The following is a 14,716-nucleotide window of genomic DNA, read 5'->3' on the forward strand; positions in this document are numbered from 1 at the left end:
TTTAGACTATAGCCTTGAGTGTATCCATTTGTTGTCTAATGTTTCTCTTGGAACATCACATGGATAATGTAAAACATCCATATCTGGCCCATGCTGATTGATTGACTGATTTTTGACAACTCACACAGTGTCACATCATACATGAATGCCATCAATGGTGCCTATCCAACTTCCCCTATCCTGGGCAAGCCTCTTCAGCTGTGTCCATGTATACCCAATCATCTTTATACATGCACCTTTGCAAAATTGTGTTGTCAGGTGTTCCTTGGCCTACATTCTCTAACTCTCTTACTGGAAGACTGTGCTAGACTAGTGATGGTAGATGCTGGTTTCCGCAACATGTCACCCACCATTTGCTTCCCCACATACACATAATTTTACACACAATGATGTACACATTTTGTTAGGTTTGAGCCTTGAGTCCTGATCTGCAAAGCCTGTAAACCCCCTGAACTAGCCTATATTATTGCATCTTATTCTACACAGAGAACAGTCTATACATGTAATTATAACCTAATCAAGTCCTCACTCACCTCTACAACTCTGTTAGACAGGAAGAATTCAGGTCTGCTCTTTGCCAAGTAAATCAAATTCATGATCATGATGGTATCAGGTTTGGCTTTGTTTGATTTAAGATTCTTTATTGCTCCCAGAAGAAGAGCATCAACCCTTAACTTGTTGCCACTGGCATCTGCATCAAGCATCTGATCCTCAAGTTCAGATGGACTCACTAGAGTTACAGATAACTACGTTAGCTGGAGTTAACAATCTTTTCTCTTTGAGCAATCATTTCTTCCCCTACTCAAAACATGTCACATATTCAAGTAAAATAATTGTACAGCACAGTTGAAGCTGCAACATTTGGATTCATAATACTATGGATGGATTTAAATTTGTGTTGAATTTGTCTGTGAATGACGATGACCAGTCAGAGAAGCAAAATGTACACATGGAGCCCCGTACAATGTGGAATTTTTCATTTCAAAAACTGAAATCTCTCAAAAGGGGCAAGAATTGAGCCTAAATAGGTACATCTGTTCTACTTAAAGTGAACATTCATATGTTTAATATCACACTGCTAGGATTCCTACAGTGTATATAAATTTAGACAAAATATTGTATGTTATTAATTTACACAGTTTAAGTTCATTTATGGCAGTATCCCTAGCCTGTTTCAGTCCCTAAGTCAGTAGGGATGATGGAAAAAGCAGATGGGTGACAAGTGGGATCTGGGAGGGAAAAGGACCCTGCTCCTTGCCCGTCCACTTTTTTGATTGTCCCCACTGACCAAGAACCTGGAAGAGGCTAGAGTATCCTTAGTATGATGCTTAATTGCTTGTAGATGCCTCAGTCTCTATTCTTTCTTCCTAATTTAGTTGATGTGTTTGTTGCAGAGTAAAACTGTGTAAATTGTACTACTCTAACTCAAACTAAACAACATGTCGGTATTGCCATCTATGAGCTACATGCACATTAAACTGAACAGTTTTTTCAACATCCATTTCATTTCATTTCATCTAAGACATGTGCACAAATTTACTCTATATCCAAAATCCTTGTGCAAGTGTAAAAGTCATGTACCTTCAATAGGAGTGACTTCTCCATGTGCTAGAGACTGAGCACTAGCTCCAGACCTCTTACTGCTCTCTCCATCTCCAGTCTTGAAGGAATGGGAAGGATAAGTTGGAGAAGACAACTTGGGTCTCTTAGGGGCACCAAGTGGAGTCAGGGGACTGGATGGTTCTCTCTTCCTATCAGAAAGGGATGAGCTTCCCGGTTTCTTTGAAGGTAGAGGTTGCGGTGGTTTGAGTGGCTGAAGAGGTTTTAATGGCTGAAGGGGTTTCAGCTCACTTTCTGGATTTCTAGAGCCTCTACTTCCTGTTAAAAAAAACAAAAACATACAGTTTAACTTTATTGAGGTTTCTTCCAGGATGAAATTTCTACAATTTTAATAATTATTGTGAAACACCTTACCAAGCGGAATAAAGTCTCCAGGTGGTGGGTGACCTAAACAGCAAATTATAAGAAAAAAGTTATGTTAGCAACAACATACATTGTACATGCACAGTATAAAGTTGGCTTGGAACTGATATATGTCATGAATAACCTAGACATGACTCACTAAAGTATTTTGGTTTACTTTACAAACTCAGCCCCATTCAAAAACAATACTCAAGTTTTCTTTTCCCTTGCAAGTAAATACAAGGAAAATTTCTGGCTGTCTAACAGTCAGTCCATACATGTAGTTAAAGACCTGCTAACCTAAAACAAAATCTAGCAGGAACTCCTACATAAAAACGACTGGGGTGCTCGACAGAAATTCTGAAAAGAACTCCTAAGAGGTACCAAGATCATATTTTCTGGACGTGACTTGAATTTTTTTTCACCCCTAAGAGGTGCCAATTCTACAACAACACATTACCTCCTGTCAAATGTTTTCAGGGTTTGTACCCTTTCCAGGAAAAAATTGCTAGGACTTTTCCAAGACTTTTCCAGGGCTCATTGATTTTTCCAGGACTCTCAAATTCACATTAACCCTTTCACTCTCGAGATCTCAATGTTACAAGTAATTCTCCTTACTGTCTGCCATACATTTCATATGTTTTACTTGAGTTTAACAGATTTCCAGAACTTTCCAGGACCAGTAGCCTTTTTCCAGGACTTTCCAGTCCTGGAAAATGCCACAATAAAATTCCAGGACTTTCCAGGTTTTCCAGGACCCGTATGAACCTTGTTTTTTGTCTCAATACCCTTGAAGGTACTGCAAAAATTCCCACTGTGGACCTTTTGAGGCCGCACACCCTAAGAGGTACCAAAACGGCCTTTTTCAACCCCTAAACGTTATGACGAACCCCCCCATCATTTATGTACAAGGGTCTCCCCCCCCTGCAACCCCCCAGGGAGAACACTTTGTCACCCTCCTTCGCCCAAACCCAACCAGAATAAGTATATGGTACTAAAAAGAAAGATCCAAATACCACACATTCGACATAAGCTTACATGTGTAAACCAAACAAAACAAGCCAATCATGCAAAGATCCTACATATATCCAAGACGAAGGTGAAGTCTCTACATATAACACCCTTCAGACACTTCTCACAGCCCGGACAAATACGTGCAGACAAATAAATATTTCACATCAAGCAGCATTCCAGTTCCTATATCTCAGTCTCCAAAAGTTGCTACACTGCCACACTGTGCTAAATCTAGAGACAGATTGGGCAAAATAAGTATTCTCTCACCCCGTGGTCCTGGTTTAGGTCTTCTTGCTCCAGGTCCACCTTTGTTCATGTTGAGAAAGGCAAAAGAATTCGGTAAATCACTGCTTCAACAAAACAAAAAATTTGTCCACCATCGCCGCCATTTTGATGGCGATAAATTAGTTTCCAGGCTCCATATTGCGGGAGAAAAGCTAGAGCCGTCATTCTAACTTAACAGCGGTATCTATATTTGTAAACAAAATGGCGGACAAGTTGAAGTCAAGAGAAAAGACCTTAGACTCCTCTAAATTCGGCAAGCTCGAGCTACCGATAAGAGAGTATAGAAGCAAATTAGTAAAAGCAGTGGAAGAAAATGATTTTTTGGTCGTTGTAGGAGAGACAGGAAGCGGGAAGACCACACAACTTCCGCAGTTTCTCCACAAAGCTGGTTACACATCCAGAAAACAAATGATCGGTGTGACTCAACCAAGACGTATTGCGGCTATTTCTGTAGCCACGCGGGTTTCGGAAGAAATGAATTATCATTTAGGAGGTGAGGGTTTTTTCTTGACAACTAAAACGTTCTGTGAGAATTTATTTAATATGACACTGCAGGTTTCGGGACACATGTACAGGTGCCCCTAGAAAACTACCGAAGAGTTATTACCAAGTCCAGAACTCTTTAAGAACGAGGCAGGTTGAGAAATTTGTTAATTTAGCCTGAAACAGTGAGAAAAGACCGGTGTACAAAGAATCAATAATTCTGTCAGTCAGTCAGAAAGGCAGGCAGACTGACAGACAGACAGACAGACAATCATTCGTACAGCATGAAGAAGAGTAAGCAGTAAGACACAATTAAGGTGTCAGACAGTTGGAAGGACATGCCAGACAAACAGAAAGATAGACATTGGACAGGCATTGTCTGAAACAGATTGTCAATCAGTACTCAGTAATTCGAATAGGAAGAGTTTAATTGATCAGAGTCAATGAATAAATAAAGCAATCCATTTGTCAATCAGTCTATTAGAAAGAAAGTAAATTACAACAACAGGCTAGGGAATGGGTGCTTTAAAAAAACATTCAACTGTCATGTGCATACTTCCAGAAACTGTTGGTTATCAAGTGCGTTTTGATGACGCCACCAGCGATAACACCCTTATCAAGTACATGACTGATGGCTGCCTCCTGCGAGAGTTTCTTGATGACTTTGCACTCAGCAAGTACAGCGTAATAATCTTAGATGAAGCTCATGAGAGAAGTTTGGACACTGTAAGTGTAAAGCAAGTGAATCATTTAGACATTTAACTAGAAGATACAATATAAATGGGATTTTGATCCTCTCATCTTGATTTCATTTTATCAATAATAATTAGTGTTATGGATGTTTGAAACTCTTCATGGTAACTCCCATTTTTATTCTTTGTATGAGTTCATTCAAATTTCCCTACAATAGAGGTGTACTTATATACCAGGGCTGAACGTTAACGACCAACTGGTCGCATATGCGACTAGATTTTTGGCTGTGCACCTAAAAAATCATGTGTGGTCGCACCCCCGCGCCTTAAAAGCCAAAGTACAGTGCGACTTCTCTAGTGCTTACTCACCTGACCATAATAACGTACTCAGATTGATAAATATAAATATAAACATAGATATAACACAACCAGGCACCAAATAACAAAGTTGCACCATTTTCCTTTCATCGGTGTGTGTTCTATTCGTCATCTTTAAGCCTAATTTCCCAGTGGATTCTCCGAACTCTAATGTTCATTTTTTCCCCAAGTTCTGTGTTGTAAACAACTCTGCTGACACATGCAAATGAGGGAATGAAGCACATGCTTAATTCTTGCATAATCGATGATCTAGCGGAAAGCATGGAAACGGGGGATGAGAATTAAATCGTGTGCTCTTTCTTCGCGAACAGCTGTTATGGAATGCTGCGTTTTGTAAAGAAAGCTTTGTTTTCGCTTGCCTGACACACAAAAATGTCTAGCGTTTTCGGAACGGGCCGGTCCATGAGTTCTATGGCTTGAAAGCAGTAGCCAAATGAGCAAAGTTCGTGGTAGTTCTCATGAATACCCAGATGTTGAATAAATCAAGAATCTTCCTGAACAGAATTTCAAAGGGAGGCAAACAACATGCAATTGGATAGTGAGGATACTCAACGGAGCGACGTCGGTAGTTAATATCTAAGCATAACCCTTGTGTGAAATATCCTGATTCTTTTATTTGTTTTCGTTGTGTTCAATACTGCTAGAATAGGCCCATATTGCAACACGAAGCCTGAATCGCTCTTTTTGGAGCGTTAAGTATTCTTTTCGACTAGGTGCTCCAAGTATTTGAAGCTGTGCGCCTAAAATTTTTAACTCTGCGCCTAGAATTTCGGCAGTGCGCCTAAAAATTTACACCTGGTCGCACAAGTGCTCCCAAAGCCAAAAATAAACTTTGAGCCCTGTATACATGTATGTATCTTAATTCAGCAATTAAATTTTAAAATGTCAGTAGAATGGACAGTACTGTACATACAGTAACTACATTCTGTATTTTTTTCACTCCATGGCAGTCAATGATATGCTTTTCTTTATTACACTTTGTTATACAGGATATACTATTTGGACTTGTGAGGAAGCTTTTTCATAATAACAAGAAAAGTTCAGTTACTAAAGATAAGCCTCCCAGAGTTCCAAAGATTATCATCATGTCAGCCACATTAAATCATGACAAGTTCTCTGAATTCCTTGGTGACTGTCCAGTCTTTGAGATTCCTGGTCGCTGCTATCCTGTAAAGAATATTTTCTTGGACTATGTTGGTGTTAAGGACTTGCAGACTCCTAATTATTTGAAAAGGGTGAGTTTTTGAATGCAAATTATAGTTTAGTAATATACATGTAATGTAAAGTTCTGTACAATACGTTCTACATTAACAGCATCAAAAAAGACAGTAAATAAAGTAATAAACAGGTTAAAAACTCATTTAAATTTTGTTTTTTTCTAGTGTTAAATTTAATTATTGAATAGAATAAGTAGAATATGTTCTAACCTGTTATGTGAAAAAGTCTGCACAAGAAGAAAAGCATCCAATACTGCTGGGGCTTATCTTGCTTTCTGCAGCATTACATGTAAGTGATTGCAAGTATATTGATGAGCCTAGAGCAAATCTTAAAACGTATGGTGAAAGGGCTTTTTCCGTGGCGGCACCAAGGCTCTGGAATAAACTACCCCTCCAGATCAGACTTTCATCATCAGAGGCAGTTTTTAAGGCTAATCTTAAGACTTATCTTTTTAAGCGTGCATTTGATTTGTAGTTTTTACTTTTTATCTGTAGCCTAATTGTATTATATAGCGTATTTAATTCTTAGGATTTTAACTTTTAGGATTTAGGATTTTAGGTTTTTAAAGAATTAGGATTTTAATTTTAAAGTATTGTAAAGCGCCATGGACAATTAGTGGAAAATGGCACTATATAAATGTATATTTACTTATTTACTTATATCCCAACTCTCCCTGGATAGGATGCTAATCCATCACAAGGTTACTTCAATCACAGCATTAAATTTGCCATTAATGCTTTATACATGTGCACCTGGTGGAGAGAGGTACATGTACCTTGAGACTCATGTGTCCTGCCACTGTGACACTCTGACAGAAATTTTCCCAAACATGGCAAACCACTTGATCTGGAGTTCAGCGAACTAGCCATTGGGACACCATGTTTCGCTCCCCAAGAGAATGTATGGTCTTGAACCTTAAATAGATTGCATAATTAGTAATTTTATAGCCTAGCAATTGCAAACTCTAAATACTAAATGGTTATTAATAATAAATTGTTTGTAGGCTGTGGAGACAGTAATGAGGATCCATTTTGAGGAGCGTGCAGGAGATATACTAGTTTTCCTAACGGGTCAGGAAGAAATTGAACATGCTTGTGACAAGCTGTTTGAAGCCGCAGAGAAAGTAGATTACAGTCATGATGTTCATTATAGTGACGTAGAAGCCATGTTGATTCTGCCTCTGTATGGATCCATGACAACAGGTTTGTGTGGTTGAGCTCAATGGTTTTTAAGTCTCTTTGCACAAAATAATTGGTTTCTAAAGAAACTGTGGTGTGGTTACAATGGGCAAGAGGAACACTAAGCTTGTTTGTCAATTTGAATATTAGCTGCCATGGCAAGTTTGAGTGTTAGCACTTCATGATCTGGAGTAAATTGAGCAAGGACCAATGCTCAGTCTGTTGTTACCCATCTGTTATTTGGTATCAGGCTAAGAAAGAATGTACTCTCACTCTATTATTAATTTGATTTATTTGGTTGTTTCAAAATTTCAACAGTACAGTATCTACATGTAATGAGTACTAATTGAAATTTCCTTATTATTTCAGAACTACAGAAAAGAGTATTTGATCCTCCAAGTCGTTCTGTGCGGAAAGTAGTGGTGGCAACAAACATTGCAGCAACATCACTAACCATTGAAGGGATCAGGTAAACAGCACTTAACATTTATTTAATATTAACTTTTTTTAGGAATCAAACACAGCTTTCTGCACATATTACTTTCTGATCCTCTACAATCATTGCATATCTAATAATTCTAAGGCCCTTGCGCCATGATGTTGCTTTAGTTTATCATTTTCTTATAGGTATGTAGTGGACAGTGGTTTTGTGAAACAGTTATCTTACAATCCCCGCACAAGACTGGACTCTCTCAATGTTGTTTTGATATCAAGGTACATAACTGTTATTTTTGAAGGATAGTTAACTGCAGCAGTGCTTATTTTTTTCCTCTTTAGCTACATTCTGTGTGTCATAAAAAAAATTGTTGGATTCCTTTTATAACACATCCAGGTCTGAAGCTATTCAAAGGGCAGGAAGAGCTGGTAGAACTGCACCTGGCAAGTGCTTTCGACTGTATTCAAAGTAAGATGGCATGTAAAGTAAAACTTATCTAACTACTAAATTGAGGATATGTTTAAAGTGTATGTATCTCTTTTTCATGCATGAATACTGTTAGTTGTTGGTTTGTTACTTGTATCTCAGATTCTCATCTAACGTTTAGTCAAAAAATTCAAACTCCATGGCTGATGTCCAGTATCCTTAGTTTATCTTTACAGCATCTTAGTTTGACTTAAAATTTTCAAAAACCAGAAAGAAACCAAACATGAAACTATCTTCCTTATTTTACCTTCATTTCCTCTTTTAGGGAAGTTTATGAGATGGCGATGACAGAAGAAACGATCCCTGAGATTCAGAGGACAAGCTTGGGTCATGTGATACTTTATCTGAAGTCCATGGGAATACATGATGTGTTAGGGTATATAAACTTGTCTATAGCAATTTATATTTATTTCAAAACCAAAATCAGATACATGTTAACAATACATAGCATGAATAAAACCACAAAGTTGTTAAGTGAGAAGAGGTGGGTAAACTCTGTATACAATCCAGGTGGCTCATCAGGTGGGCACTTATCTCCAGTTTCTGTAGCATGAAGTGACTAGGAGTATATGTATTTCTACTCCCCCCTGGATAGGATATGCTAGTCCATTGCAGGGTTACCCCCAGCATTAATTCACCAATACCCATTTATACACCTTGGTGGAGAGGGATGCTGTGAGAGTAAAGTGTCTTGCCCAAGAACGCAACAGCATGTACAGGGCTTGAACCTGGACTGCTCATTCCGTAGACGAACTCATTAACCATGGGGTCACTGTGCCCCCACTAGTGAGAAGAACCCACCTGATATTTCCATTTTATTGTCATCTATTGTTTGTAATACCATGCTGAGCAGGATTTTAATTTGACACATTCAGTTGTTTTTTTTTTAGCTTTCAATACATTGATCCACCAGAAGAAAGAATGATTTTAGAGGCATTAAAGCAGCTTTACTACTTTGGTGCATTAGACAGGTAAACCTTTGTTTTTCATTCCTATCTTCAAGATACCAGTTCTACTTGATTCTCATAATGTAAGTTTTTACAAACAAAATTTTGAAACACAACTTACAGTAGTTACAATGCATCAAACATTCTCGCTCACATACAATTGGTTTAAATGCATCATGTGACTGAACATTGTATTATTGTAAATCTAGGAATTGTAATCTAAACATTTTAATTGTAATTTTAAATTTTTAGCAAAGTTAAATTTAAATACACGACCCCACAAGCTTTTAGCTTTAATTATTATCGTGTTTAAATAAAGTTTATCTATCTATCTATCTATCTATCTATCTAACATGCCCCAGCTAAAACTGGGGAATATCTGATTGATATGTCCCAATGTTCAAAAGTGCATGTGCAGGGGAAAATATTTAAAGGATAATAACCACAATAGCCTCCATTTGACTTCAAAAATATGCTAGGATATCTGTCCCTGGACATTATCTGTTCCTTGAAGCTCAAAGTGTTCCTCAGGCTTCACTCTCAGAAAAATGCTTGCTTCTCGGAACAAATAATGTCTGCAGACAAATATCTGAGCATATTTTTGTGCCAAATGGAGGATATCCTCTTCTACATTTAATTTTCTCCATCTGAATCATAACTGCTATTATAAATTAATTTTTCAGTGGTGGCAATGTCACTTCCCTTGGTCGCCAGATGACAGAATTTCCGCTCTCTCCAGGCCTTTCCAGGACTGTTATTTTCTCGGCCAGTCTTGATTGTGCAGACCTGGTACTTCCAGTGGCTGCCATGTTGTCCGTGGAAAATGTTTTTGTTACTCCAGGGGGAAAAAGGAATTTATCAGCAGCTACAAAGGCCCATAAGGATCTTGCGGAACAAGCAGGCGGGACAAACGACTTTGCCACGCTTCTGTTTGTCTACAGAAAATGCCATTCAAGGTTACTTAAATTACAAAAGCAGAGCAAACTTTATTTGTTGGCAGCGTGAAATGTCAAAAACCCGGCTTCTTTTTTAGTCTAGTTCTGGTTTTGTACTTGCCTACTGTAGTTCCTGTGCGGCTTTCTCCCAGGTCTTCACGGTCAGATGATTTCGGTGACATATCCGAGACGAACGGCCCGGGGCACACACTTTTCGCACCGGACCGCGTGACCTTAAAACGATTGGCATCGGCGAAATATTGAGGCCTTGGAACTAGGCAAGTTTTGTACAAGATTGTGTGGAGTTCTGATAGGCAATGTAACCAGAATTGTTTCATACGTCATAGGTGTGTGTCGGAAGCGGAAGGACTTACAGTCGAGATCAAAATGTTTTAAAATGCATTGCTATTCCTCCCAATTCAAATACGTTTTCCCATTGGAGGAGAACGTGTCACATGCCATGGGTCAAAACTCACTAACTCTCTTGGGCGACCAAAACTCAATAACTCCTCAGGGAAAAAAAAACTTGTAACTTGAACTTGCGACTCACACGTGATCAGGTCGTGCACCTTTAAACCGCGGCAAATTTGTAAGCCGTCGCCAAGCAAATAATTTTTTCGCAGTTTTTTCTATTTTGAGTTGGGAAGTATAAAAAACACCTAATGGGTGGCCCCGCCGGAAACATTGATGGTCTCAGGGAAACAAATCTCACTGTTGCCCTCGGGGCTAATCTTTAGTGCTTCGTCTTTCCGCGCTAAATCAGAGAAAGCAATGAATCTTTGAAAAAGCTTCCTGAACAGTTTCCATTTTACAGAACACATTTCTCTTTTGCGTTCTGCAGCTCCTCGCCTCCGCGCTGGTGTCGTGAACATTACATTCATTGGCGAGCGCTAAAAATGGCGCACAACATTCATCGTCAACTGGAAACCATTTTACAAAGACAAGTGAGTGTAACAATCAGGTTTCCCTATACAAGTTTGGTAGCCACGGATTAGCCGCCTATCACGTGGATAATGCGTTTCCAGTAAAACTTGTTCTTTTAATTTTCCAGATTAATAAGAACGCTGTGCCAAAGCAAGTTACCGAGAAACCAAGTACAAACTCGAAAGATCTGCTCAGGAGAGCGCTTTGTAGCGGATATTTCTGCAATGTGGCTCGAAAGTAGGCCATCTTTGATTTACATGTACGGTTTATTTTAAGTTGGTGTGAAATTGAATGGCATTCTTTTGGGGGAAAAAACCACTTATTTTCCCTTGAACTTTGAATCGTTTATCATCTTTTTGTTGGTTTTCCAAAGCGCAATCAGAGCACATGCAATCTAATGGCTGTTGTTTTTAACCTAACTTTTTAACTGCCTCTGGCCAGAAAATGGCATGGAAAAGATTACTGATATACTATGTTGACGTTCGTTTTTGAACATCCCCGGAGACCCAGCCGGTAGCTAGTCGGAACTACGAGATATTTTCGAGCGATAACTTACATGTACCTCAAACCTTCACCCGAAAATATCGCGTCGCCCGAAAATGTCGCGTCGTCCCGACTAGCTGCGCCTGGGTCTCCGAGGGTCGTTTTTTAACTGATGTCTTTAAAGCAGTTAACGTAATGTTACGTCAGGAAACGTTACTTTGTTGCTACCTTCGCTGTGATTTCTACCAGTAGCTTTTCTCTCTTTTTATAGAAGTAGCACAGGAAACAGCTTTCGTACGATGGATGGACATGGCACTCAAGTTTACATTCATCCTTCGTCAACGGTAGGAAGCACGGGCGATATTACAGAATTCCGAGAGTAACCTTGTTACAGGGTGCTTTAGAGAGCGTTTTGATCGGGCAAGCGGAGTCAGGACAGGCTTGAGAAGAAAAGGAAAAAGAGTCCAAGGGTGTGCTGAATGACGGGTAACCCGTTGAGGTGTTAGCGTGGCCGAGTGGTTAGGGCGCCGGACTTAAAATCCGGAGGCCGCGGGTTCAAGTCCCGCTCCGGCTGACCACTTAGCTAGAGTTGTTTCTCGGTAGACCCTAGTTCAACTCCTCGGACATGCTTATAAATAGCCGACTGGCCTACCTCCCGTCAGTTGGGATTTTAAAGCATATTTTGTTGAGTTGATATATTTACTTCTTCCAGTTTAAGTGGCATGGCTGTGAATTAGCTAGGTGTAGCTAAGTGCTTTGACCACTATAGACAACAGCATTTGAACGTCGACGTTTTGTGGGTCCACGATGACCACGAGACAGGGGAACAAAATTACTGTATGCAGCGTTCTCCCAGCCAAATTTAAAACCCCTCAATGCAGGTTATTTTTAATAATAAATTAGAAGTCTGCGATTATTGATGCTCAAGAAGAGGTACTTCTTTAAGGTCATCGTGTCAATCAAATGCGATAATCTGAAGCCGTTACTTCGAAATGTTACGATAGTTTCTTCAAGTAAGAACATTCCTGTTCCTGAGCTAGCGCACAACCTTATTGATCTTCTAACTTTTGATAAATTATTGTTTTAATTTCTGTAGTTGTTTGGTTGTGAAGATCAGCTGGAGTGGATAATATTTCATGATATCATATGGACCTCAAAAATCTATGTGAGAACGGTGTGCCCGGTCAGTAATTTATTTCCATACTCGCTGAATCTTGTCTTACAAATTTAACCTGCTATCCTTTTTTCATTCAGTTCTTTTTGAGAGACTGTGCTCTTCATATTTCAAACCTCGCTCTAGCTATCTGGACGTTACTTAAATTAACCAGTTTCTTGAAATTGGGTTCATGTTATACTTGGGGTCATTTTTTTTTTCTTTCTACCCATTGTTGCGCTGTAGATAAGGTACGATTGGGTGAGAGACCTCCTGCCTAGGTTACATGAAGTAGACAGTTATTCATTGTCGGGCTGGGCTGAAGGGAACCTAACAGACAGTTGTCATGAAGGGAACTCACGTGACCTTGACCAACACCAAACAGGTTTGTTTATACCGGTTGCTTCAGTTTATCGTGTTCAGCTGTAGATGTTTTGTTTTCGTTTAGAAGAATAGCTTTTACGTATTTTGTTTCAGATTCTTCCGTTGAAGTTGTTAAAATTTCAAAGCGAAACACAGAAGACTCTATTACGGCTGCCAGGCAACGCTTTATGGAGAGAAAAAGAGCACGTGACCAAAAGCAGGACACGTGACTGGAGTAACAAGCCTGAGAAGGTGAAACGCTTTTATAAGGACAGGCAGCACGTGGATAGCGCCATGCCGAAGGGCACGTGCAGCCATAGTTAGCAGAGGAGACTAACTATGGTGCAGCAAGCAGATCTCCCGGCATCATGTGCATCAAGTGCAATGCAAAAGGTGCTGCTATTTACTTCATGAATGGGGACACACGACAAAAACGTTGATGAATAGTTTAACGGAGGCTCACATACACTGTAGCAAGAGCTATGTGGATTTTGGACCCTGAATTGCAGGACAATTTTTTGTCAGTTTTGTTTTGGACATTTTTAAAAAGCGCATCAAATTAGTTAATTTCACAAGCCTGCTGGACAATACTTGTAAAGACTGTTTTTTTATGTAACAACTAACAAGTTACTTTATTGCATGACTCATTGTTTGTTTTACATATTTTTCAATACTGACATATGTACATATATTTCATATTTTATTAACTATTATACCCAAAAAACAGAGCTGATCAACCACCTATGACTTGACGCTGCAGGGTTTTGAAAGGGAACAATTAGAATTTAATTAATTGTCCACTGTCGTATAGTTTGAAGAAATAGCACATGCGGTGAGTGCAAATTACTTCGCAGCCCTTTGCGAAATTACAAGCACTAAAAACGCAAAAAAGGATAACAATCAGTATGAGGACACGCAAAATAATGTCAGGAAGATTACTTCGCGCGCACTTTACACTTACTTTAATTTGTGACATCACAAATAATAAGATAAGATAAGAACTTTATTAGTGTGTCGAAGTCGCTAGCATACAATGTACACTAATTGGGGACACCTAACTACAATTACTTATCGAATTGTTATTGTTTATATTTTTCATTGCCGTTTCATTGGCATTACCCTAGCTTGAAAGCCGGAATGTTAAACTTTGCGTCGTTCAAGACTGTTAGCCATTTGGACAAATCACGGAATTTTCCGTAATTCGTGCTTTAATTTCTTTTGAAAAGTCGCGATGAGCTAAAAAAAATAGCCCGGTGGTCTTGCATCAATTTTGAAACAAACTGAAATAAGGCTTCATTGCTCGGTTTTAACCCCCGGGCGCATTGTCATTTGAAGGTCTCGTTTTGAAAGAAAGGCAAAATAAAGTGGCATTTTCGAAATTTGGCCCTCGTGGCATTCGCGCTTCTAGTTTCCTTCTCCGACGGTCTCTCCCCACCCCTTTGAATTAAACGCCTGCCCCGTAGATTACAAAAAAAATCAAAACGTCACAGTTTTAACTAGATGTAACTTTGTCTTTTGCAGATAAACGGTCTATACACCTTTTCTTTTTGTCGCTTAAATCTTACATGAATCAAAACTGGCCATTATTGTCCATAATTAGCTCTTATTAACCGAGCAGGTGGTCTGTATGGGAGAATCTTGACCGAGGTCGGGAGTACAGACCGAACGCAGTGAGGTCTGTACACACGACCGAGGTCAAGATTCTCCCATACAGATCGACTAAGCTCGGTTAATAAGATGCTTATTATATGGCAAACAAGAAAAAATTAATTCGTTTTA

At 39.2% G+C, this 14,716-nt stretch overlaps 2 protein-coding genes and 1 non-coding gene across 4 annotated transcripts in view; 2 read left to right on the forward strand and 1 right to left on the reverse strand.

The window, feature by feature from the left end:
- LOC110044898 (integrator complex subunit 1-like) overlaps positions 1-3,365 on the reverse strand; it is a 33,829-nt gene extending 30,464 nt beyond the window's left edge. For both annotated transcript variants that reach the window (XM_089289127.1, XM_089289126.1), the window contains exons 1-4: positions 3,244-3,365; positions 1,975-2,007; positions 1,582-1,878; positions 534-730 (exon numbers count right to left, since the gene is read on the reverse strand). In XM_089289127.1, coding sequence (XP_089145253.1) covers positions 534-730; positions 1,582-1,878; positions 1,975-2,007; positions 3,244-3,292 — 576 coding nt within the window. In that variant the 5' untranslated portion in view covers positions 3,293-3,365. The remainder of the gene's footprint in view (positions 1-533; positions 731-1,581; positions 1,879-1,974; positions 2,008-3,243) is intronic.
- Positions 3,366-3,441: 76 nt separating this feature from the next.
- Positions 3,442-14,316, forward strand: LOC110045021 (putative ATP-dependent RNA helicase DHX40). The gene is made up of 16 exons (XM_089289135.1): positions 3,442-3,754; positions 4,307-4,470; positions 5,804-6,049; positions 7,036-7,234; positions 7,580-7,679; positions 7,838-7,924; positions 8,043-8,114; positions 8,398-8,508; positions 9,023-9,103; positions 9,763-10,035; positions 10,856-10,958; positions 11,066-11,175; positions 11,693-11,765; positions 12,518-12,604; positions 12,821-12,959; positions 13,052-14,316. The coding sequence occupies exons 1-16, from the start codon at positions 3,463-3,465 to the stop codon at positions 13,165-13,167; spliced, it is 2,253 nt and encodes a 750-aa protein (XP_089145261.1). The 5' UTR covers positions 3,442-3,462; the 3' UTR covers positions 13,168-14,316.
- On the forward strand, positions 11,923-11,998 carry Trnal-uaa (transfer RNA leucine (anticodon UAA)). The gene has a single exon. It is a non-coding gene; the product is annotated as a tRNA-Leu (tRNA).
- Positions 14,317-14,716: the final 400 nt, after the last annotated feature.

Source organism: Orbicella faveolata, unplaced genomic scaffold (assembly GCF_042242905.1).
Source record: "Orbicella faveolata isolate gen_17 unplaced genomic scaffold, um_ofav_v1 contig_2, whole genome shotgun sequence".
Taxonomy (NCBI): Eukaryota; Metazoa; Cnidaria; class Anthozoa; order Scleractinia; family Merulinidae; genus Orbicella; species Orbicella faveolata.

What these genes read in the sequence shown, in the direction of transcription:
- LOC110045021 (XM_089289135.1), top strand. Translation starts at nt 3,463, where the DNA reads ATGGCGGACAAGTTGAAGTCAAGAGAAAAGACCTTAGACTCCTCTAAA. An exon ending in TACTTTGGTGCATTAGACAG is followed by an intron (nt 9,104 to 9,762) that starts GTAAACCTTTGT and finishes TTAATTTTTCAG; the next exon opens with TGGTGGCAATGTCACTTCCC. An exon ending in CCTTGACCAACACCAAACAG is followed by an intron (nt 12,960 to 13,051) that starts GTTTGTTTATAC and finishes ATTTTGTTTCAG; the next exon opens with ATTCTTCCGTTGAAGTTGTT.